The sequence below is a fragment of the Alligator mississippiensis genome, chromosome 13 (assembly GCF_030867095.1).
Source record: "Alligator mississippiensis isolate rAllMis1 chromosome 13, rAllMis1, whole genome shotgun sequence".
Lineage (NCBI taxonomy): Eukaryota > Metazoa > Chordata > Crocodylia > Alligatoridae > Alligator > Alligator mississippiensis.
In genome coordinates, this window is record NC_081836.1 from 52,559,821 (window position 1) to 52,583,021 (window position 23,201).

At 47.9% G+C, this 23,201-nt stretch overlaps 1 protein-coding gene across 3 annotated transcripts in view; it reads left to right on the plus strand.

Annotated features, from left to right (window-relative positions):
- SDK1 (sidekick cell adhesion molecule 1) overlaps positions 1 to 23,201 on the plus strand; it is a 683,598-nt gene that overhangs the window by 652,314 nt on the left and 8,083 nt on the right. For all 3 annotated transcript variants that reach the window (XM_019494663.2, XM_014610818.3, XM_019494664.2), the window contains 5 exons: positions 518 to 643; positions 10,198 to 10,362; positions 13,057 to 13,194; positions 15,418 to 15,538; positions 15,935 to 16,064. In XM_019494663.2, the coding sequence (XP_019350208.2) occupies positions 518 to 643; positions 10,198 to 10,362; positions 13,057 to 13,194; positions 15,418 to 15,538; positions 15,935 to 16,064 (680 nt within the window). The remainder of the gene's footprint in view (positions 1 to 517; positions 644 to 10,197; positions 10,363 to 13,056; positions 13,195 to 15,417; positions 15,539 to 15,934; positions 16,065 to 23,201) is intronic.

A 23,201-nucleotide genomic window follows, 5' to 3' on the forward strand; every position in this document is an offset into this window, starting at 1 on the left:
TTCCTCTAACAATGGTGCAATGATTTTTAATTTCATTGAAATCGCTTCTGTAGCGTGCAGCTGTGATGAAGATACCCCGCTGCTGCAGTTCACCTCATTGTCATGCCCAGAGCATAGACATTATAAATTGATAATCCCGTTGGATGTGCCAGTGACATGTTGAAGGAATGGACAGGCTGCTCTCTAAAATTCAGGGGATGCTGCTTTGCTGACTCGGTAGGCAGGAATATCAGCGATACCGTGTCAATGTTTGGAAGTTGTCAAAATGACAGGTTTTTCCTTTGTTTAACTGACAGGGGTATCTCTGCAAAACCTAACAACTGATATTTTATTCTGTAGTGCTTGAACTAGGAGAAGGTATGAACCAGCAACCTATTAAATGAGTTTATGCTGCTTAAGAGTTTGGCCAAAGCTATTTTTTCTGTGTGTTTTTTTCTGCGTGCCTGCAGAAGTTACAAAGTCCAGCCTGCTCGTGTCCTACGCTCCCTTACGTTTCTATTCTGGTTCTATCCCTCAGGGTCTCCTGGTTCCCCTCAGGAAATTCAGGTTACAAAATCTGCTTCAGGACTGACTGTGCAGTGGACCGAGGGAGATTCAGGCGACAAACCTACAACTGGCTACATCATAGAGGCACGGCCATCAGGTAGGAACTGCAAAGAAAATATGCAGACTTGGACAGCTTTGGTGACAGTCTGGTAGTCTACCCTACACTCACAGCCACAGCGTAGTGGTTTAAAAGAAGGTATTTGTCCACCAGATAAAGAGATGGGACTTTGTGGAGGAAAATAAGCAAGATTAGAGTCCTCATTTACTTGGTATTGCTCAGTATTTTTATCCTAGTTCCTATTTTTGCCTTACATTACATGATGTTATACGGTCCTGTCAGATTTCCTCCTATTTAGGAATAGTCACAGGGAATTGCCGTGACCGCTGCGGTGTTTTTCAAAACAACATCACCAGCAAAACCTCTGATTAAGGATCCACACTGGTTAATAATTTAAGATTACAAGTGTATACGGCACCTTTCATGCGGAAGCACTCATAAAATGTATATTTGAGGCTCATTGGCCTAGCACTGAAAAATATACCGTCTTCTGCTTCAGAACGTGGCAGGTTCCTTACATCAATAACGATGCATGGCTCTTAGCAATAGGTCATGCAGAATAAGTTCTCCAGTTCACTCTATGCAGATATTTTAGGTGGGGTGCAATATCATTATCAACTTGATTAATACAACAAAATAAGTGTGTGGGAAGGGAAGGAGAGGGAATCTTAGATGGCGACAAGGGGCCAAGTTCTCAATTTTATATATCTTCTGAAAGATGTCATCTTGCGAAATAAGGCTGGCCATTAATGCAATGTCAGGGAAAGGCATGCCACAGACTAAAATGCCAGTGAAGGTTTTTTCTTTGGCATCCTTCCAGTAACTGCTTAACTTCTGACCCAAGCAGTGAAGCAAACTGAGACCTCTTTCAGTTGGGAAGGCATTGAAAATGGACCCTGGTAGCTTTGACAGAGTCCTGGCCATTTAAAAGAACATGCAATGTTGTGTGGACACAGAAGGAATCCAGCAAGAGAAGAAAGCTGCTTTAGTTACAGTCCAAGGCAGCACTGAACCCAAAATGCCCTCTCTAAGCTTTTATCACAGCTATTCTCCCAATACCACTGCTTCTCCTTGACTTTCTGCCCCTCTCTCAAGCATACAAAATGGCACAAAAAGTACCCAGTGCAATGCCTACAGTGACGGCATAGGTGGAGCTGAACCCAGACCCTGTAAAGGGGCAGCCCATGCTGTGAGACCCGGACAAACCTGTGGTTGAAGCTCGTTAACTACAGGCAAATGGCACTTTAAAACAAATGAGGGGATTTCAGAATGAGGCCTGGATTGCACTTCCCTATTGCCTGCCAACAAGAAAATTGCAAGTGTGGGGCTGAAAAAGCAACACGGTAGCACAGATGCATGATCAAAGGCTACCCAGCCACGCTGTTTGCTCTAAGGTTATTCTGTAATACTTCTGTACCTGCCCCCTTCCCCAAGCCTTCCCACTGTAACCAGTAAAGTAACCAGTAAAGTTTTTCATTGTACCAAGAGTGGTGGACTCGCTGGAAGAGGCTGACTAAGGGAGGCTACTTTTTATACTCCAAGCTAGAGGAAGCATCCCAAGCTTTTGCAGTGGGTCAAACACCCTCAAGCACTACAAGGCCCGTGTACCCCTTGCAGCACAGGGCTCAGAAACAGTCCAGATGGCTGGGTGGTGGCAGCGGTACCCCCAGGCGTGCCGGTGTGCTTCAGGAGTGGGGTTGCCCAGACGTGAGGTGCCGCCAGGGAGGTACTCGGAGCTTGGTAGGTGGTCAGGCATGGTGAGGTAGGTGGCTCAGCGCAGGAGTGCCCCCTACTGTCCTGCCACACCTGTAGACAGGAAAAACCCAAGCTCTAATCTGTTCCCCTGTGAAACCAGGCTTGCCAACTCTGACCGAAGCTATTCCAGGAAATTGTTTTTTCCCCAGTGTGACACAGTGTCATTAATTGTACTGTTCAACCCGTTCACAATATCCATCTTCTGGATTGCTTTCAGTAGTCACCAGGAGATCGATGGTGATTCCGGTAGACTCCTGGCCGATCGGGGAGGGTTGGCAGCCCTATGTGAAACACAGCACGAGGCTCCTGTGTGATATGTGAATATATTGACTATGCACATAAGAATCTAAACTTACTTTTTCTTGAATCTTTTCATGGCAATTAATGCCTAGCTTTACCTTATGTTCACAAGATATTCGGTGCTGACCATCCTGGCAGCCCTCTCACCCACGCTTGTGGCTGGAATCATTTGATTTCTGAATGCCCTTGGACGAACACAACAGTTTCCAAAGGAGCATGCCCATGTAACAGCTAACACTGCTGTGTGTGGCTACACTCCCAGGTTATCAGACACGCCTGGGCTCAGCTCACCATTGGTTGCAAGTGAACATTTTCCATACGCTGCCTGAAGATTTGTGGCACGTTGGCTCTTTGCAAGGGAAATGGAGTCCTCCCACACCGCACCTGAGCTGCATTATCCCAGCGTCATTCCGCCCAGCCCCACTCCACTGAACTTGCAAACAGTCTCTTGCCGCCCCTGCTCTAGAGACATGACTGTTGAGTCATTTAATTCCTTCTCTGATTATTTTAATCCTATTCATGCTGCTGTAGTAAATGAGCTGGCTGTTTGCATGTTAGACTCCCAGTCTTAGTTCTGGTTGAAGCTGTAGAGAGCATGAAATGCGATCCAACTGAGGAGAGGGACTAATTGGAATGTTTGCTTATTTCATGCAAACTCCAGCTGCATTTAAATACCCCTTTTTTTCCTCATCTTGGCATGCGTGAGCTTGAAAACTGAATTCGAAGCCCAACAAAGAAAGGGAGTTAACTCCCCCTGATGGGGCTGGCCATTTTAGGACGGCTTTGGTTTTAACACAGCATTAACAATTCGTTTCCACGTGCTGGTTTATTGCTAAGCAGTAGAACACCAGTTAGAGGGACTTTATTGCAGATCGTTGCTGTCCCATCCAGAGAAGATCTGTTAACTTGTGCCCGGGCCCCACAAAGCGAGGCAAGAAAGGTCTCCGCTCTTCTGCGACCAGGCCAGAAACATCTCGTGGCAAATGCAAGGCTTTAGCTTGTTGTCAGTATTTAAATGCAGTACCATTACCTTCGTGTTTCAGATCTCAAGTGTCATCTATTATAGGCCTCATTACCCAAAACATTAAATGCTGCACAACCTCATTTTTCCTGCTGGAGTTCTCTGCCAAAGCTGTCTTCCACCAGGAAGGGAGAGTGGCTTTGTGTAATAAACATTGACCTCTTTTCCCTGTATTTTGCCACTTGATTTTTTTCAGTGCACTGCTCATTTTCTAGGGGGTCCTTCTGCCCTGCTGCTTTTTTTTTTAATCTATTAATATACAGCTGAGTCTATTTATTCTGCCTCCCTGCTGTGCTTCTGTGCTGACGTAAGGTGCCCAGTCTGCTTACCTCCTCACCCATCTGGAAGATGCTTCAGATGCAGGCGCAGAACAAATAGAGCAGCATATTTTCAGAGCTTCCTTCATAAGCTGGAGAAACTTCAGAAACATTCCCTCCCTTCCTTCATCACCATTATGCCAAGGGGAATAGATTCCAGTTCAACTCTTCAAGTGCTATAATAACTGCATTTGAGTGGTCTCCATTGCTGCCATAGTAAATGCTACCCAAGGTTCAGTTAGGCAACGTGAGTAATATGTATCACCTCCTGTTGGAAACCCATCAAAACGGTGCAAATTCTACCAGCTAGAGGAGAGGGGAGCTAAGTAAAGTAAAGCTAACTGCACTTTATCGTGCATTAGCAGGTGCATGACAAACAGGTCCAGGGAGGTGATACTTCCCCTCTATGCAACACTGGTCAGGCCGCAGTTCATAGATACATAGATTCATAGATGTTAGGGTCGGAAGGGACCTCAGTAGATCATCGAGTCCGACCCCCTGCATAGGCAGGAAAGAGTGATGGGTCTAGATGACCCTAGCTAGATGCCTATCTAACCTCCTCTTGAAGACCCCCTGGGTAGGGGAGAGCACCACCTCCCTTGGGAGCCCGTTCCAGACCTTGGCCACTCAGTTGGAGTACTACGTCCAGTTGTGGGTGCCACACTTCAAGAGGGATGTGGACAACTTCAAGAGGGTCCAGAGGAGGCCACTCGTATGGTTGGGGGCCTGCAGGAAAAGTGCTGTGAGGAGAGATTGAGGGACCTGGATCTCTTCAGCTGTCTCAAGAGAAGGCTGAGAAGTGATCTTGTGGATGCCTACAAATTCATCAGCGGAGGGCAACAAGGAATAGGAGATGCTCAGTGTACCAGGGCGCTCTTTGGAGTAACTAGCAACAACGGCCACAAACTGACGGAGAGCTGATCTAGGTTGGACATCAGGAAGAACGTCTTTATGGTACAGGTTGCTAGAGTCTGGAATGGGCTTCCAAGGGAGGTGGTGCTCTCCCCTACCTTGGGGGTCTTTAAGAAGAGACTGGACAAGCACCTGGCTGGGTCGTCTGACCCCAGCGCTCTTTCCTGCCCAGGGCAGGGGGTCGGACTCGATGATCTGCTAAGATCCTTTCCAATCCAAACATCTCTGTATCTATGAAAGTGGCTTGTCCCTCTCTCCAACACTGTCAGATACCCTGTTGTCCTCTCCGTATTGGGAATAAGGATAGGTGTGTGGCCTAGGCAGTACCACTTGGTGAGATGATCACTCTCCAAGCCTTGAGTTTTCCTCACAGGTTGGCATTACCTTCCACATCCAAGGGAGGGAGAGTGGTTTTGCATGGTACTTGAAGGATCCACGCTGTCCCGGCTATAGAGGCATGGGGCCTCAATGCATGTATTGGCCTGCAGCAGATGCCTTGATGATCTGTGAGACTTTCTTGAAGATCGTGGGATGCCTACAAGCTGCCTTAACATGTTTCCCGTGATAATGGTCTGTAGTGTGACTTGGCTGGCAACTATAAGCCAAATAAATCCAAAGCAGCCATGAAACACCTATTTTTAGAATATGGACCAGTCAGGCAAAGCCCCCTTTTGTCCCTTAAATGATATATTCCTCGGCCAGAGCAGGTAGCTTCAAGAAGGACCGTTTCCGTCAGCACTGGGCTTTTCCCTCCCCAAAAAGGTTGCGGCACTTTGTTTCCATCTGCTCTGAGGGTTGAACTCTCTTTAGCTGTCTCTTTAGCCTGTTGAGTAACTTGTTGTGATCCCCCTCCCGCCCCGCATTTTCCATTTATTTTTAAACAAATGAGGAAATGCAACATTGAGCTTGGACACAGACCAGCCAAACCAGTAAATTCAAAGCAAAGGGCACAGGTGTATCTCTGGCATTGGCCATGGGAGCTCTTCATTCATCGCTGCCCTCCAACAGCATGCATGGGGCTGGTGGTTTGTCAGCCTTCACTCTCTGTTCTGGCCCTTTAGTTAGTTTGCACTGAGGCTTCCCGTGTAAAAAAATTTAATTAACATTTTAATTTTGCCCGTCGTGGTGCGAGCACTTGCCCAAGTTTGGAAGGTCCGTAATGCTCGGTGGTGTTTTCCCTCGTAAACTTCCTGATGTGTGATTAGCCGAAAGTTTTACAGCACAGCTCTCTTGTGGCACCGAGAGAGAAAAGCTGGCATTTAAGAGATAAATTACAGGCAGGTTTCTATCTCGCCCCAGCTCCAGCTTGACAGCCATTAGTTAGTGGTCTGTGTTATCGGAACCAGAAGCCTCCGTTCATGACTGACAGTTTTATTCAGCGTGGAGACCCTGATTAATTGTCCGTGAAATCAAACTTTTGTGTTGCCGGAGCGTCTGTTCGAACACCTGCAGCGCACGGCACCGCTCGCCGCCTCCAAGGGATCAACTATGTGCGGAGCCCACGAGCATCCGACACGGGCTCCACGCGACAATAGGTCGAAGCAGCTATTGTCTTCCCTAGTGATTGGAGCCTTCTCTTTACACACGTGTGTAACTCCGAGGGCTGGAAACCAAGGCTGGGAGATAAACATCGGCGCCCGTGTCGGCCGGAAATGAGGCTGGGCCACGATGCAGCGAAGCATTTATAATATCAGGAAGCAAAATGAGATTTATTTTTTCCAAGGAACTCTCCCTTTTGTGCTAGGCGTTTAGCCCTCCTTTCTGAGTCCGGTTGCCACCAAAAGGCAAAATGAATGGAAGGAAGGGACAGATGTTATTGAGGCAAAAGCAATTGAGAGCAATATGGCTGCATACTTATTGCCAGCTGTGCTGCATCTCACAGTACATTAAACAGGAATTGACTGGGCCTGGCTAGGCCTGTGCCTGTTTTGGGGGGGGTGATTTAGCGTCGCAAACACTGCCTCTCCAGTGGTTTCTCTGCATTAATGCATTGTTGATATATTGGCTTTGGCATGCAAATCCTTCCTCCTGAAGAGCCACGTGGGAAATGTTGTGTACAGTATGCTGATGCCTTTCTCCCTAATACAAGAGCCAATCGCTTCTGCCCTAGGTGTCCTGCTGCTCAATTCTCTCTCAGCCGATCTCATCTATAGCAAGCGTGTTTAGGTGGGGAAAGGGAGACTTATACAGTGAATGAGTTCATAAATACATACAGTGATGCTTAATTGGCAAAGTTCATCAGCCCCTGCTATGCATGGGTAGGTGAGATCTAGGTATCCCAGTCATGTAAAGCCTTCCCAGGCAGGTGTGGAAAAGCCCAAGGGCTGGACTGTGCCTGGCACCTGCATGGTAGCGCCGTGCAAAGCTTTGGGCGCTGATTTGGTTTGGAGGAGATTTCGGCCCGATTTGGTGGCCGAATCTCCAAATCCAAATCAAATCAGGAGACCAGTTAAAAGGTCCGAATTGATTCGAAGCTCTCCAAATCGATTTGGAAAAGATTCGAAGAGCTTCGGAGAGTCAGGCAGTCCCCACTCGCTGCTGCAGAGAACTGGACCCGGACTCCGTGCTGGAATGTAGGGGGTGGGAGAGGGGGGAGGGGACCATGGGGGACCCCCACCAGGCCCTATCCCCTGCCCGCTCCCCCAGCGCCCCCCCCGGTCCCAGCTCCCGGCTCTTCATAAAAAAGCCCCCACTCACCGGGTGTTGCCGGGTGGGGGGGCAATCCCTGCTGCCCCCCACTGCCCCGCAATGCATAGGGGGTTCTGCCACGAGCCCCCCGACCCCCCCTTGCTCCCCTAGCCCCCCCATGGCTGCCCTCAGGGCATCTGGGGGCTTGTGGCAGAGCCCCCCACGCAGCGTGGGACAGTGGGGGGCAGCAGGGATCGCCCCCTGCGTGGCAGCAGCCGGTGAGTGGGGGCTTTTTTTTAAAGAGCCAGGAGCTGGGGGCAGGCAGGGCAGCCATGGGGGGGTCAGCGAGCAGGGGGTGCTCAGAGGGGCTGGGGGCACAGGCAGGGGATGGGGCCTGGCAGCTCCCCCTCCCTCGAGCACAAATTCCCATTCAATGCCGAACGGGGCTGACTTGAGAGCTGTCTGCAGCAGCTTTGCTGCCTTTATCCCACTCTGAATGTAAATGATTTCCTGGGAAATTTAAGAAAAATGGTAAGAGAGTGCAGGGTTTGCTTCTATTGAAATTAGTGGTGGAAAAATCATTTTTTATTCTGTTATTTTTCTCTGCACTGAAGCAATTCTCAGGGCAAGCAAATTACTTTTCAGACAATTCATAGTGAGGTGAAATTCTGTTATCACTGTTTACAAGTGTGTTTATGAAAACTCATGAAGTTTTAGTAATTATGAGAATACTTTATAGACTCCACGGCATCCTTTTTAGCATTGGTGGCTGGAGCCAGCCCACTTTAAAAATGCATCCATGCCCCCCCCCCCTTTAAGTAAACAAAATTCCAAGCTTTCTTTTATTGCATTGTAACTTTACATGGGAGAAATAATCAAGCTTTACACTGCATTGTAAAAATGAAGTCAATATTTTATCTCCTGTTTTATACCCATTGTAAAAAAACTAATACATAACAGCGATACATTATGATAACTTCATTATGCTCTGATCATGCTGGCGAATAATGCGTTGGTCTGAATTTTAAACATGACAGAAGAATTACCTATTTTTATTGTTCTTTAGTATTTCTCCAATGTGGACAGAACAATAACGTTTTCAGCCTGCTTCAAGTATCCACTTGGGACTGCCAATCATCTTGATCAGAAAAGATGCTGTCTGGGGGTTGTTAGTCACTGTGCATGATGTGAAACACCCGGCACATTACAAATTACTGAACCAATATTTACTGATGGCAAAATTAAAACATTCACATGGAAATGCACCTGCAGCATAAATCACTCAGTTCTCCCTATTATTCCCTGTTGCAAAGAAATAGGCTATGGGCCAAATTCTGCTCTGTTCTCGTAGTGCCGTTCTAGAAACCCTGCCTGGTTTTCACTAGACTTACACTAGAGTAAATCCCAACAGATTCTGGCCCTGATAATGCAGCACTGGAACATGTCATTAATGATAACGCTGTTGGCTTTTGCTTTACTGATATAGTGATAGCACTTTGAGTCTGAAACAGTAACAGGCATAATAGATTCTCAGCGCAGAGGGCCCTCTTCCAATACAAGCATTTTCTGCACTGAAAGGATATTTATGCAAAATGTATTTGCTCTGTTGTTATACTGTCATTAAGACGGACAGGGGAAAATGAATATTCATTACCAAAATATTAAAGTCAGAAATCTAATATAGTACTGAATGGGCCAGAGCCTGAGTGCTATGCCAGCTCACACCAGGTAAGAATCTCACCCGTTGCTTTTAATAGTGCAGTTTGAACACTCATGTAGCAATAAACGCTGGGCCCTGCCCTATACTCTACCACCTGGTGCCTACATTATCACTAGAAGCGGCGGGTCCCAAGAGAGGTTTTGTAGCTTAATGTTCCCGAGTTCAAAATTGTTGAGCGGCATTTTTAGTTGTCATTTTTTCCAGTCTCTAGCAGTGACTGTGTTGCATCTTTGCATTGTGCTTCAAATGAACATAGGAGTATGAACTCTGTATGGGGGGGAGCAGGGTGTGAATAGTTCTCAATCTAAATAGTAGCGTGGCTGTTGAATAACTAGATTATTAACCTGCACATCTGGGTTGCAGGACAGGGATTTCATCAGACTCCAGGTCCATGGGTATGTTTGATCTCCTTTAAAGGCTTCATGTTGAAAGCAAGCTTTATAATTTTTAGCAAAAATCTTTCTATATCGAAATCTGATACCGAAACGCATCTCACACTCTCCCTGAGCAATTCTTCCTGGCGTGTTACCCAATCTGCAAGACAAGAGACTAGGGGCACTGTCATTATTATGATTATTACTGTTATTATTAACATTATTAAGCAAACAATATGGTGCAGAGTTCTCTGGTCTCCCATGTAGGGCTCCTGTATTTCATGTTCCAACATAAGTCTACAAAAGCGTGCAAAGCGCAGCTCAGATGTTTGGTTCCTGCCGCTAACTCTGTAATGTAAAACGCAGGCGCGACTTAGCATGATTGTGACTTAGCAGCGGACCTCGTTGCTTTGGGTTAGTTGCGCTGTTGGAAAACAGTGGTTCAGGTATGCATGGAAATTGCCTAATGTCGAAACACATGATTAATAGCAACTTGTTTTCACAGAGCAGGAGAAAGAGCACACAGCAACGCTGCTAATGATGTACTTTTCTTGCCGCTTTCCTAGATGAAGGACTGTGGGATACGTTTGTGAAGGACATCCCCCACAGTGCTACCTCCTACACAGTCAGTCTGGACAAGCTGAAACAGGGGGTGAGCTACGAATTCCGGGTGGTAGCTGTAAATGAGTTTGGATATGGAGAACCGAGCACTCCCTCTACAGCAATATCAGGTAATCATGTGTTCTGTATTATACCCTCTCCCTTGGGCTTTCTTTATAAGGGAAAGAGGAGAGACCCTTTCGTACACAAAGCCGTGAGGGCCTGCACTATTTCATTGTTATGCCAGCATTGTCCTGTTGAAATTGGGCTGATGCTGAAGTGATGCAGTGGTGAATCACACAGCCTGATGATAGTCCAGTGGCCTGCCTCTCAACGGGAAGCTGCTCTAATGGACAGCAGGTGCACATCGATTGAATATTTGCCAAATACACTCATTAGGGGGCAATGGGGATCATGCATATCAATTCTCATGTGTTTAAGCATGCCTATTTAGCATGCGCAGAGGGTGAGGTGGCCCTTTCTCCCTCCTCCTCTCTCTTTCTCATTCTTCCCACCGTCTCCCGGGATAGACACTGGATGCGTTTGTTATCTTGCAGGTTGCTATGAAAAGGGTGCCAGGTGTTTAATTAGCAAAGAAAGTTGTACCCCGCCTGTTGGCAATTCCACTTAGCTAAATGCAGCTCTCCCCACCCCTCCCTGAAGCCAAGAGGAGATTCCCATCCCAGGATCAGGCACTAAGACCACGCGAGCAAAACTGCTAATGTTATTCATGCGCCCTTTTGCCAGCCGCACCGGGCTATGTGCAAGAGGTAATGGTATAGTCAAAACCCCATCAGAAATCCCTCCAGCCTCAGGACTGAAGGCTTAGTGCCAGCCGGAAGGTAATTGCCCGTAAGTACTTTGAGATGCAAGCTCCACTGAAGCTCGCTGGGTATCTTTGGTGTCTGCGTGGCTGGGATCTGATGGCCTGTTGTGCAGTAGGAGACTCTGCCCTTGCGAAGGCTCCACGCCAGTCTCTCCGCACCCTTGCTGAGACGCTGCCTTCCACTCCGAGTTGCTCCTGGGCAGAGGGTTTCATCTCCGCGGAGTCAGCGAAAGGCTGGGAGCAGAAAAATAAAACCTGTTAAAAGTGTCTTTGTGATTCAAAATTCGGGCGCTTCCTGAGGGCCTGGCAGCGATCCAGGATGTGGAGTGGCTTTTATCTCTCTGCTCCTGGAGTGAAAAGCATAAACACTGTTCAACAGTTAGCCAGCAGGAAGGAGAAATAAATGCAACTCTCACCATCACGGGGTCACGTGTTTTGTGCTTACTTCCTGCACGGCGAATCGCTCAGCCATAAGGAAAGCCGACGGATGTCAGGGTGAGCAGCGCCCTCGCTCTTGTCTCCAGGCCAGGCGCAAGAGTGGTAGGGACACCAGATACCGGGAGACACCGTTTCTTTCCTGTGCGGTGGTGCATTGTGTGGCATAACGCGAAAAGGCTGTTGTGTAGCTGGAATCCCGTCAGCCGCTCCCCTCCTTCCAGCCAGGAGTGGTTCCCCCCCCGGGGTACACAGGCAGCTCCTTGTAAATAAATTGCTTGTTTGTAATTCTCCACTTGAGCAGAACTGTTTAATTCACCTCCTTTGGATGTTGTAAGGTTTATCTCCAATTGCTGCTTAAAGAAAGAGATTTCTACTGAGAAGTGCAGGCATAAAAGCCATAAAGCATTACAGGTCGGCCACTTTAGCTGGCACAGAGAGGTATAAATTACACTGAATCTCTTCATCCCCCATCCTGGCCTTCTCTACATGCCTTTAGGGCTTTATTGGCCTGTGCTGCCCTCCCAGCAGAGAGGAACTGCAGATACTTTCCACAGCTACATAATCTCCAATAACTTGGCATGAACCTGGGCCCAGTCATTAGGTGCCTGGCAGGGGTGAGTTCAGATCCAAGGGTTCTGGGCAGGAAAGCAGAGTCCTTGCAGGCACAAGAAGTGTGGGCTGAACGGCCTGCATTCATCCATACTGCAGTAGGTTTCCTAGCCACTCTTCACAAGTATTTTTCTACCTTGTTGACTGTAGTGGTGCTCTTTACCACTGAGGGTCTGCAATAATACTGCCTTTCTGGGTTGAGGTATGAGAACAAAGACAATAACAGGTTGATATTAATAAGAGTGGTGCTTACCAAGGATCTCAAAGTCCTCGGTCAGGGAATTCCTGACTCAGTGTTGTATTGCAGATGGGGAAAATGAGGCCAGATGGGTTGATGTGACTTGTGGAGTCCACAAGAGCCAGGCAGGGAACCCAAAGCTCTGAATAACAAGGAAGTGGCCAAGCAGGACTGGGTAACTTCACCATTTGTGAACAGGAGGATTGCTAAGAAGAGAAGAGCAGGGTTGTTAGATGCTTGATTCAAGGTGCATGGGAATGGAGTGGTTTTTAAGACCTGGCTAGACAAAGCCTTGGGGTGGCCCTGCTTTGAGCAGGAGGTTGGACTCAGGTTGATCTCCTGAGATCCCTTCCACCCCTCATTTTCTCTGATTGTATGGACACTGATTGCTCACTGGTCCTGGGTGTGCCTCTTGCAGGTCAGGTAGACGCTGTCCTGCATAGGTTCAACCAAAATAAGCAGTGGAGATCCTGCCCGTCAGATGACATGGGAAATGTAGAGACAGAGAATATCAGGGGCACTAGCAGTCAGGAAGCCTGAGCACGTCAGGAGAACTGTAAGGGAGCATCTTCACCTGAGACTAACCCCTTCTCTTAAGCCCTCCAGTTCTTGTGATTAAATTGGATACCGACTTCAATGGGAAGTGAAGGAGCTGCTGAAGGGGCGTAGGGCGACATAATCACGATTCTAATGATGTGCTTGTTCTCCTCGTAGCACAAACAGAAACCCCTTTCTATGAGGAGTGGTGGTTCCTGCTGGTGATGGCGCTTTCCAGTCTGATCCTCATCTTGCTGGTGGCATTTGCCTTGGTCCTGCATGGGCAGAACAAGAAATATAAGAATTGCAGCACGGGTAAGTGGCTGATGTTTGCATTTCACTTCTTCCTGCATCCTGGATGTACTCTTATGTGTTGAAGAGACTAGAAGTGGGAACGTGCTCTGTTTCAGCAGCTGTGCTATCTTTCATTCTGGCTATTTTATTTGGCTGGAGCAGATAAATCAGATCTCCGTTTTGATAGAAATGGCTTTTGCTGCTCCGTGTTTCCAACCATGTACAAGTACCATATTTTCTCGCATACAGCACACCCTGGAATATAATACACACTTGGTTTTTGAAAGGCAGAATGCAGGAGGAAAGGTCTTTCCTTATAGTAAGTAACTAGGTGCATCTACACGTGCAATTAATTCAAAGCAATCAATTCCAGCACAGTTCACACCAGGGTTTACTGCATTTTAACATGTGCCCAGAACTGCAGCATGTTGAGCCAGGGTGGAGCATCCATCCCCACCTGGCAGGGGCCCCAGGGGATCAGCTTGACAACTTGGGGCTGCTCCTGCCTGGTCCATCATGCTGCGGAGGGGCTGGCTGGGGCATGATGGTGCTTCAGTGTGGGGCTAGTTGGCAGGCAGTCCCCGCTCTGAAGTACCCTTGTGTCCCAGCCAACCCCATCAGCACCTACACATTCACTGCAGCACATTAAATAACTCTGTTGCAGTTTGTTAGTTTACGGCGGCCAAATAGGGCCGCACATGTAGATGCTGAGAGTTTACTGCAGAGCTAATTAGTCAGCTCTGCAGTACACCTCTCATGTAGACATACCCACTGACTAGCAGCAACTAGGGAGCTGAGCCTGCTCATTGCTGTACTGTCTGTGGATCACTGCAGATTTTACTTCTGGTCTCACCCCAGTGTCAGAGAACCTTAGTGGTTTTTCTTGGATATAATGCACACTCCAATTTCCAGCCACTGCTTCCAGAGGAAAAGTTGCATGTTGTATGTATTTAGGGAGTTTGCCCATGCTGGGAGCAAATTGCAGCCCATCTATATGATAAATAGCATCGAGATAACTCTCATCCTCAGATGCTAGCCTCAAGTGTTGTGACTGTTTGAATTTCAAGTGCATTCTGGGTCCCAGGCTTTTAATTTGGTCTTAGTAATGGTCTTTAACTGTCAGCTTCTCACAGGAAACAGGAGCTCCTGTCCCATCCCTGGAGATGGGCAAATGTTCCCCTTTCAAAACACAGATCACCCCTGGTTCTGGAGCTTTGAAAATCAGTTTTGCAGTGTTCTTTGTGCATGTGTCTTTGACGTTAACTATTCCCAGGAAAGAGCTATGTGAATGCCCTGATGTTAGCATATTCCAAGATGAACGCTAATTAGCCGGAGTGGGCTGTGGGGGCCCCAGCTCCTGTAATGCTGAAGGGCTGGTATCATCCGGATAGATGATAGAAGAGCCTCTGTGAGCACGTCCAGGGATTCAGCCCCAGAGAAAGGATTTATTCCTTCTGTGTAAATTCACTTCTAACAAGTGTTAGTAAATCAGATTTTTAGTCCCAGGGGATTTAAATGTGTGAATGCCATGGCATTTTACCAGGCTAATGCTATTATATATCCCTATGCCCAGCACATAAAAAGTCTCTCATCCTCCGAGTTGTGCTTTCTATTAGGAAGACAGACATGAAAAGGCAGATTTGACCTCTCCTTTCTGATATCCATGTTCCCACCTAGTCTTAATGTAGCATTGAAGTTGAAGCTGAGGATAACCTACCTGCCTGTAGTAAAGTGGCAATAAGAGCCCAGTCTTCCTGCCCAGGACATCAGCAAAGCTCAAGCCTTTGGGACAAGCCGGAGGGGGGAAAATCTCTTGCTATGTCTTTCTCTTCCCCTTCCCCCTTCCCCTGTCCTTTGTTCTTTACTTTGCTTGTTCCTATGATTTGTCTCCCTGTAGCATCTCCAATCTCTTTTACCTTTCACCATGCGCCCAGGCTTTCTTTCTAGTTTCACTCCTTCCTTTCTATCACCTGCCTTCTTCTTTTAACTTTTCCTTCATTTGCTTCAATCAGCATCTCCCTCATCCCGTTTTCAGCCTGCTCCTGCCCAGCTGACTTCTCTGCCTCCATGCTAGGATATTCTGCCGTAGAGAAAGAAGGTAGAGAGTGTTGCAAGAGCCTGGGAGTAGCAACAAAAGGAATGATAGGTTTGCACCTTGTTTCTGGTGCTTACTTAGATTATTTCTTTGCATATAACTGAGGCGGCATCCTTCTCCTAGCTAACGCGCTGGTTGTTTACCTCCAGGTAAAAGCATCTCTAATGTAGAGGAGACTGTTACACTGGATAACGGAGGCTTCACGGCACTGGAGCTCAACAGCAGACACCTAAATGTCAAGAGCACGTTCTCCAAGAAGAATGGGACAAGGTAAGAAGGGAGATGCCACCTTTCAGAGTTAGCCATCGTATTCTTTCGCTTGCTTAGCTTCGTACTTACCATGGAACAAGCAAATAGGATCTTGGGATAGACCTCTGTTTGGAGGATCTGGTGGAAACGCTGAGTTAATTTATGAATCCCTGCCCTTGATTGTGATATCAGCCTCTGATCGTCAGTGCTGTGATCACTGATCAGAGACTGAGCAGAGCTTGGCCTGGCATAGATGCTGAACTTCTCATTTCAGGGATGAGGTAAGTCTCTGAGTGATGGCGCTTTTGTTCAGAGGGGGCAGGAATGTCAAAGGTGATACTGTCAGGTATGGAAAGGATTTTAGCACGTGTATGGTACTTGTTAAATCCCATACACTGTCCCTGTGTCTTCTTCCAGGTCCCCTCCTCGCCCAAGCCCTGGTGGGCTGCACTACTCCGATGAGGACATCTGCAACAAGTACAATGGGGCGGTGCTGAGTGAGAGCGTGGGACTGAACGAGAAGCCCATGGAGGTGTCGGAGTCAGAGGTGAGTGCTTCCTTCTCACCCACCCTAGATGTGTCAGAGCCTGCACAGTCACCAAACTCGCCCATCATCACTGGCCAGAGGGAGCTCTCGAAAAGCAGGTGTCCTTCTCTGTCCTGGGTCAGCAGCAAGCCTTGTAGAGGATAGGGCTGAGCACCCAAGTCCACTGATGGGCTCCAGACCTGGAAGCTTATTCATAGAGCTGCTCCAGACTTGTTGTCCAGCAGCTGCTTCCAGGCTCGCTGGAGACCAAGGTCTCAAGGGCAGATGTTGGGGATAAACCTATAGCAGCCCTACAGGCAAACTCTGGTGGGTGCGGGTTGCTCAACCCTGTTCCACCTTCCCCTCCCCAGACCCACCACTGATGCAGTGCAGATACTACTTTGAGGATCTCAGGCATTTGGTTCTCAAGGCTCCTTCCCTGCAGAACAGCATTTGTCTGCCTACAAAACTGGCATGCTACGGTGATGAGTAATGAACAGTTCCTACCCAGTGCACGTTCACAGCCTGGCTGCATCAGGTCCTTCAGAATCTCCCAATGTCGCTGATAGCATGCAAATGCAAACGGTCACGCTGTATAGCACCTTCCCGGTTAGGCATTGAGTATTCTGCTCTCCTTTTGGGGTTGCAACCTTGAAGCTCCTGGAAAAACTGCACATGCACCGAGATGTCAGGATGTAACCAGCCCCCTGCATGTATCTCCTGAACTGAGAGTCATCTGAAATGAACTTCACATCATGAGACTGAAGCACATATGGCTTGAAGTTTTCACAGTGAATCTCCTTCACAGCTGCTCTGCAGCTCCCATCAGCGCTAAGGTTAAGGAGAGCAGTCTCCTTTTTCACAATGATTCTTTGCTTTTCTGTTCCACCTTCCCTTCAAAGATCTCAAAGCTTTGCAGTAATACTTGCAGTAAGTAAGCCTCCGCACACCCCTGGGAGTAGGGCAACTGGTTTGTTACAGCCAGGGAACCTGAGGCACTGATGCTTGCAGGATTAGCCAGTAGTCACATAGAAAATGATGCCAGAAGCCAGGATTTTGGTTTTCTGACTCCCCAGCCTCTGTTCTCATTACAAGGATGCTCTGCCTTCCTTTCAGCTTGCTGTTACATTGTGTGTGTAGGGAAGATAGTAGTTTCTGCTGAAATTATGCATTTGAGTCCTCTGTTTTCCATCTTGCATTCTCTTTATGGAGAAACAAAGCATTCACACTCTGCAGGAATGCAGCGACCACTCTGGGTTAAAAGGCTGGTTTAGAGGCTGCGTTAAGGAGCATGGGAAAAGGTAAATGTGTCTATAAAATTGTACGTTGTCAACTGAAATCCTGGCGAGTCAAGGCTGACAGCACAAGGAGCCAGCAGTGGGCCAAACCACTCAAAGCCTGACCCTTTCAGCAAGGATAAACTGAAAGCAGCAAGTGGTTCAAGATGACAGATTTCATCTGCAGCTGCAGCTCCAGCTGCTTTTCATGGTTACCTGGCTCTCACCTCTTGTTAATTATTGTGGGCAGCCTGCTGCTTCGTGCTGCCCTATGACTGACCCTCCGTACAGCAGGCAGCCCTTGCTGCAGCTCCAGTCTCTCCTTGTGTGATGCTCAAGATTCAAATCCATGTTATTAATGGGCACATCCCCTGCAACAACCCAGAATTAAACCTGCCATTAATACAGGTAGCAGAGCACGATTGTGAGTTTAGTGCCTCCCCTGTTTGACACTGATTTCAATATTTTGTGCGTTTCCTGGTTGGGCATAAAAATAGCCTGCGGGGGTGCAGTGAGGGGGTCCACTTCTACCCTAGACATGTGCAGGCTGTACAGCATAGACAGAGGACAGTGGATTTTAACCTTGCCCTTAACATTATTATCTATTTGTTCTGCATTGTGGTAGAACCTGGGGCCTCCTAGCAAGATCCTAGCCCTCCGTGCTCATGTCGATGCATGCACGTTTGTACATGAACAAAATGCACTGCCCGGTTTTCCTTGGCGCTTAGCTGCACAGCCCTTCTACATGGTTTCTTTGATGCTTCCTTGTTTTTCTTGGGGAGCGCTTTGAGGCACAAAATGTTAATGGGCTCCCAGTAGAGGTGGCAATCAGAGATATGCTGCCTTTTGATCAGTCTGCAAATGCTGTTTACTTTGGGTGGGGTGGGCAGGCAGTTTGAACACCTTATTTTCTAGGAGTGGTGCATCTTTTATCTCCTCCTTGTTTGTGTTTTCCACTCTTCTAGGCTATGTTCTCACAGGCTGTCTTAGGAGACAAGCTCAGGTTTCCCAGCATTTCAGCCTCTCCATCTTCTTTAGCAGAGAGCGAGATTTTCTGTGATACAGAGAATTAAAAGAGGGCTCATTACCATGAGGGCACTGCAGAAGCTCTGTCCTTTGCAGCAAAGAATATTCTGATGCCGTTTTCCTCTGGTGCCTCTTTTGGTGTGTCTTGGATCCCACTTAATGCCGCGTGTCTGGCCGGCTGAGACTTGCTTTCAGCTAAGATGTCATCGTCTTGCATTTCTGCTTTAACCCCTTAGCCTGAGGTGTCAAGTTTTTTGCAGGAGGGAGAAAGGAAAATAAACTCCCACCGGCTCCCATGGGGTTGCTGACATGTGAACAAGTCCATAAGAGACTCTCAGACTGAATCCCTGCCGTTAGCACGCGGCTCTCGGGGAGCCCCGTGGCTCTGCACCAAGGGAGGGGAGCAAGGAGGCAAATGGGGGAAGAAACCTGTAGGCAGCTGCATTCTGCTATGCATTTATCTGAAAGATTAACTTAGGCGCTCCATGACAGGAAAGCCAAGCATTGGGGAGATAGAAATGGTTTAATTGGCATGTAGAGCAGATGGGGCAATACAGCCATAAGACAGTGAAGTGCCAAATAATAACTAACAACAACGGGCTTTTTTTTTTCTCGCTTTTTTTTAACATGAAGAGCCAAGGAGATGAAGCTGTCGGGGAATCACTTGATGAAGTTATAAGCCCCGTGCTCAGAGTAGTTGAGTGATGCCGCCGGCTTCTCTCCTCCTCCATCGAGAGGCTGGGAAGGGGGGTAGGTTGCTTGCTTTGGGCTCTCGGTTTTGAGCTTTTCCCGACTCGAATACTCCGCCCAGCGATGACAATGGATTGGACAACGCCGAACGTTAGCACAGCAGTGACCTTCTTGGCAGCCTTACGCAGGAAAAGAGTTGTGGCTTTTCCACTCTATGAATGCCGTATAATGATATTTTCCACTTCAAATTAATTCCTGCGCCTAAATGGATTCATTCACAGTGATTTTGAAGCCGGCGATAGGCAGCCTGCTAAGCAAATGGCTAACCTACCCTCCACCGAAAATCCCCGTGCCTGTTTGTCCTCTCTCTTACTCGTTGGACTGATCCCGGCTGATTCGTTTACCGTCAGCCAATAGGGAGTCAGCATGTTAACCTACCGGCTGGGGTAGGTGATGGCTGGCCCCGGGACCTCTGCTGAGCGGCGTGACTTGTCATTTATCGGTCAGGGAGGAAGAAGCGGAGGGCGAAGAAGGGTCAGTGAAATGGGGGTGGCGGAGACTTTCCGGCCTGCGCGGGTTCGGGTACAAGTTGCTAGTTAGTCTGCTCATGTTTCTAGTGCAGGCGTTGGCAGCACCTCCGGCACGCAAGGGCTGCTGCCCTCTGGATTATTTATTAGAAATAAACACAGAAGAACATTTCTGCTCCCATCGCTTTCCAAGCAACGTGCCATCAGAACTATTTTCAAATTCCCGTAATGCTGGCCCTTTGACTAAAAGAACCGCCGGCCCCTAATTTTTCTCCTCGCAGCATTTCTGCCTTTCATGTTACCAATAAAATACTTAAATTGTCAGTCATTTTCTTTATTTGCTGCTTCACGGGCATCCGTGCACCTTTGGTTGTCAGATTCTAATCTGACAGCACATCCAATCAAATTCCAGCCTACAAAGGTTTCCTAGGTAACAAACTCATAGGCACAATGTAGGACTGCACCGAACAGAAAAAAACGAAACAAAACAAAAAAACAAACACCCCCCCCTCCGACCCTGCAGCAGTTTTATTTAGTCAATAGTTGTGAAGTATTAAAAAGAATATAACCACTCCAAAAACAGATCCTGTGATATAGGCAACCTCTATTGTAATGGAGGGCAGGAGGAGGAATAAAATGTACCCGAAAAGTCTGTTTTTTTCAGCAGAGAGGAGAGCCTGGGACCATAATTCAGAGAATTACTTATAAGTGAACCAATAAGGATGCTGCTGCTTATTTTATATTGTCCAGAGTCTGGAAGATGCTTTGCAAGTATATACAGGCAGAATGATCCCTGCCCTAAGCAACTGTGAATCTACAAAGAAAATGGATTGTAGACACAAACAGTGCTAAGAAGGACGGAGAGAAACAGGAGAAGGTCCGGACGCAGACAACAAAGATGATAAAGGGGTTGGCAGACAAGCCATAGCAGGAAAGGTTGAGAGAACTAGGCATGTTTAGTTTGGAGGAAAGGAGATGAAGGCAGGGGACGTGATAGCAGTTTTCAACAGCTTGAAAGCCTGCCATGAAGAAGATGGAGAAAAATTGTTCTTCCTTGCCGCAGATGGCAGAACAAGAAGCAGTGGATTTAAACTACAGCCCGGTAGTTATGGATTAAATCTTCCTGCCTATAAGGAGAATCAGAGAAGGAACGAGCTGCCTGCGGGCGTTGTAGTAGGGTAGAAAAGTTATGGCACATTCTTCATTGGAGGTTTTCAAAAAAGGGCTGGACGGGCATCTGTCCAAGATGGGTTAGGAACAGCCACTCTCAAATTTCTGCAGGTGTGAACTTAACGACCCTGCCAGATTCGAGGGTTATCTGAATGTCATGCCCTTTTTCAGCACCAGTGCTAGCAGTGGCACAAGTGTAGAGAAGGGTTGGGTTATATATGCCATTGCATCATGAGCATCAGGTCTAGAAAATCACTAGCCTTGTCTGTACACCCTCGCTATTAATCATTTAGGTTAACGATTTGGAGAAAGTGATAAGGACGCAGCCTTCCAGTGTGGTTTGAAATGTGTGGTCACCTGATTCTGCTCAGAGCAAGTCCAAAAGATTTGGTGCTTCAAATGCCAGCAGCCTAGCTACACTGCTTCCCCTAGTGTCTCCAGTGCTTTGAACCTTGTCTCCTTGATGTTTGGCAATCAAGGTATAGGTCCGGCTTTAGCAATGACTGCTTTGGTTGGGTTGGTAGATAATGCTGGAGATCAAAGTGACCGTGCTGGTATGATTAGTTTTGTCAGCTTCCATCAATGCTATTGAATACGAAGTGTTATAGAATCAGTCATGTATGGGCCTTCCAGGAGCAGCAGTGCTGCTCTACAGTGGCTTCATTGCTTTTTCTTGGACAGATCTTTTAGGGTAGTTGTGGGTAATTGCTTTTCTTCCTGAAGAGCTTTTGGGAATGCCCCTGTTTCAGCAAGTATGCAGAGCCATCCAAGTTAGCAAGGAGTGATGAGAATGAGATCAGTGTTTTCAGTATGTAAATGGTGTCCAACAGCATGTCTCTGTCTTGTCCGATTCACCTCCTTAGCCAGGGCCCCATTAAAATTGGGGTGTGGATGAGCACAAGATGGCTGTAGCCACCTCTAGAAGAGATGCAGGGGTTGGGTGAAACATTTGGAGAATAGGGCGGAGGTGGTCGCACCCTTTGATTGTGGGAACCCATCCATCCTTTCTTGAGTTCACAGCTTTGGAGACCCAGCTGGTATTGAATAACCATATTACAGCAGCAACCCATGTGTGACACTTCCGTCACCCGCGGTGGCAATGCATAGGGGGTGCACGGGGATGTCCGTGTACCCTCTAAGAGTGCCAGTGTTCCCCCTGACTGGCTGCGCTCGCTGCTTAGGCAATGGGCAGGCAGGGCAGGTGGGAGCGCTGGTGCCCCCCTGCGAGCTCCAGCCAGGGAGTGGGAGAACCGCAGTGCTCCCAGAAGCATCCATGGCCACTTAGTGATCAGCTGTGGGGGAACCACCCCCACATCGGTGAGATTGCCCCCCTCCCCCCCAGTTAGTCGCTGACCTGTTGCTGGGGGGCACATGCCCCCCCCCCCCGACTAAGGTGGCACCAGTCACCCATGGTCACCCACAGCTGACTAGGACAAGGGTTTTCAACTTTTTTGGGTCAGTGTATCCCCAGTGGCCAGCTGAGAAGGCAGGAGTCCCCCGGTGGCCGTTCGGTGACTGGGGGTCCCCCACAGCCTATCAGCAACTGTGCCAGTGGCAGCGGAAGTGCCGGCAGCGGCAGCACCCGCTGCCGAATACCCCCTGAGGCCATCTCAAGTACCCCCAGAGGTACACATACCCCCAGTTGAAAACCCCTGGACTAGGAGGTTGCAACCTATCCTTCCAGATGCAGACCTTGTCGCTGCTATCCATGCTAATCTTACCTTGAGATTAATTTACTGTGGTGCCCGCTAGATGGGCCTGCATCTTAAAACATTTGGAGGGTTAAGGTGGTACTGAATGCAGAGCATTTCACTGACAGCATGGGATACCGCTGTTCTGGGATCTGCACTAGCTGCAAGGAGAATTTAAAGTGTTGGCTACAATATAAAGCCTGAGGGATATCGTCTCCCCTGCCCCATATCATGCCATCGTATCACAAAAGAGGTGGGGTGGCTCTGCCAGGGTTTTCTAAGACTCTGGAACCCCTCTTTAAATGCAGGAGGGCACAAATTGGACGACATTCCAGGCACGCCACAAGAGACTTCTGCATGATCTGGCATTTGGAAGGAGCTGAGGGTTTGTTTCACAAGATGAGGATGGTGGAGGGAAGTGTTTCTGTAGGCGGCGAGTTCCTTTTGGAATAATTATTTCATGCTGCAAGGATTTTGTTGTAATATTAATTGTGTGTCAGGATGCCCAGAGCCCCATATAAGCATTTATTATTGAAATTTAAATAAATACATAATAAAATAATAAATAATTCTGATAGAGCCAAGCCACAGCAAGGAACAGAAGGAAAGTTTTGCAAAATGTCCTTGTGTTATGAAAAGCTGCTTTGCAATGAGTTTCGCGGCACAGTGGAGAAATGCCTGAGACCTGCCTGCTCTCTGGTGCTGGGAAACCGGCACTGAATTTGCTTATGCAGATGAAGCCATGCAGACAGGAGAGGGATGGAAAACATGTCACCA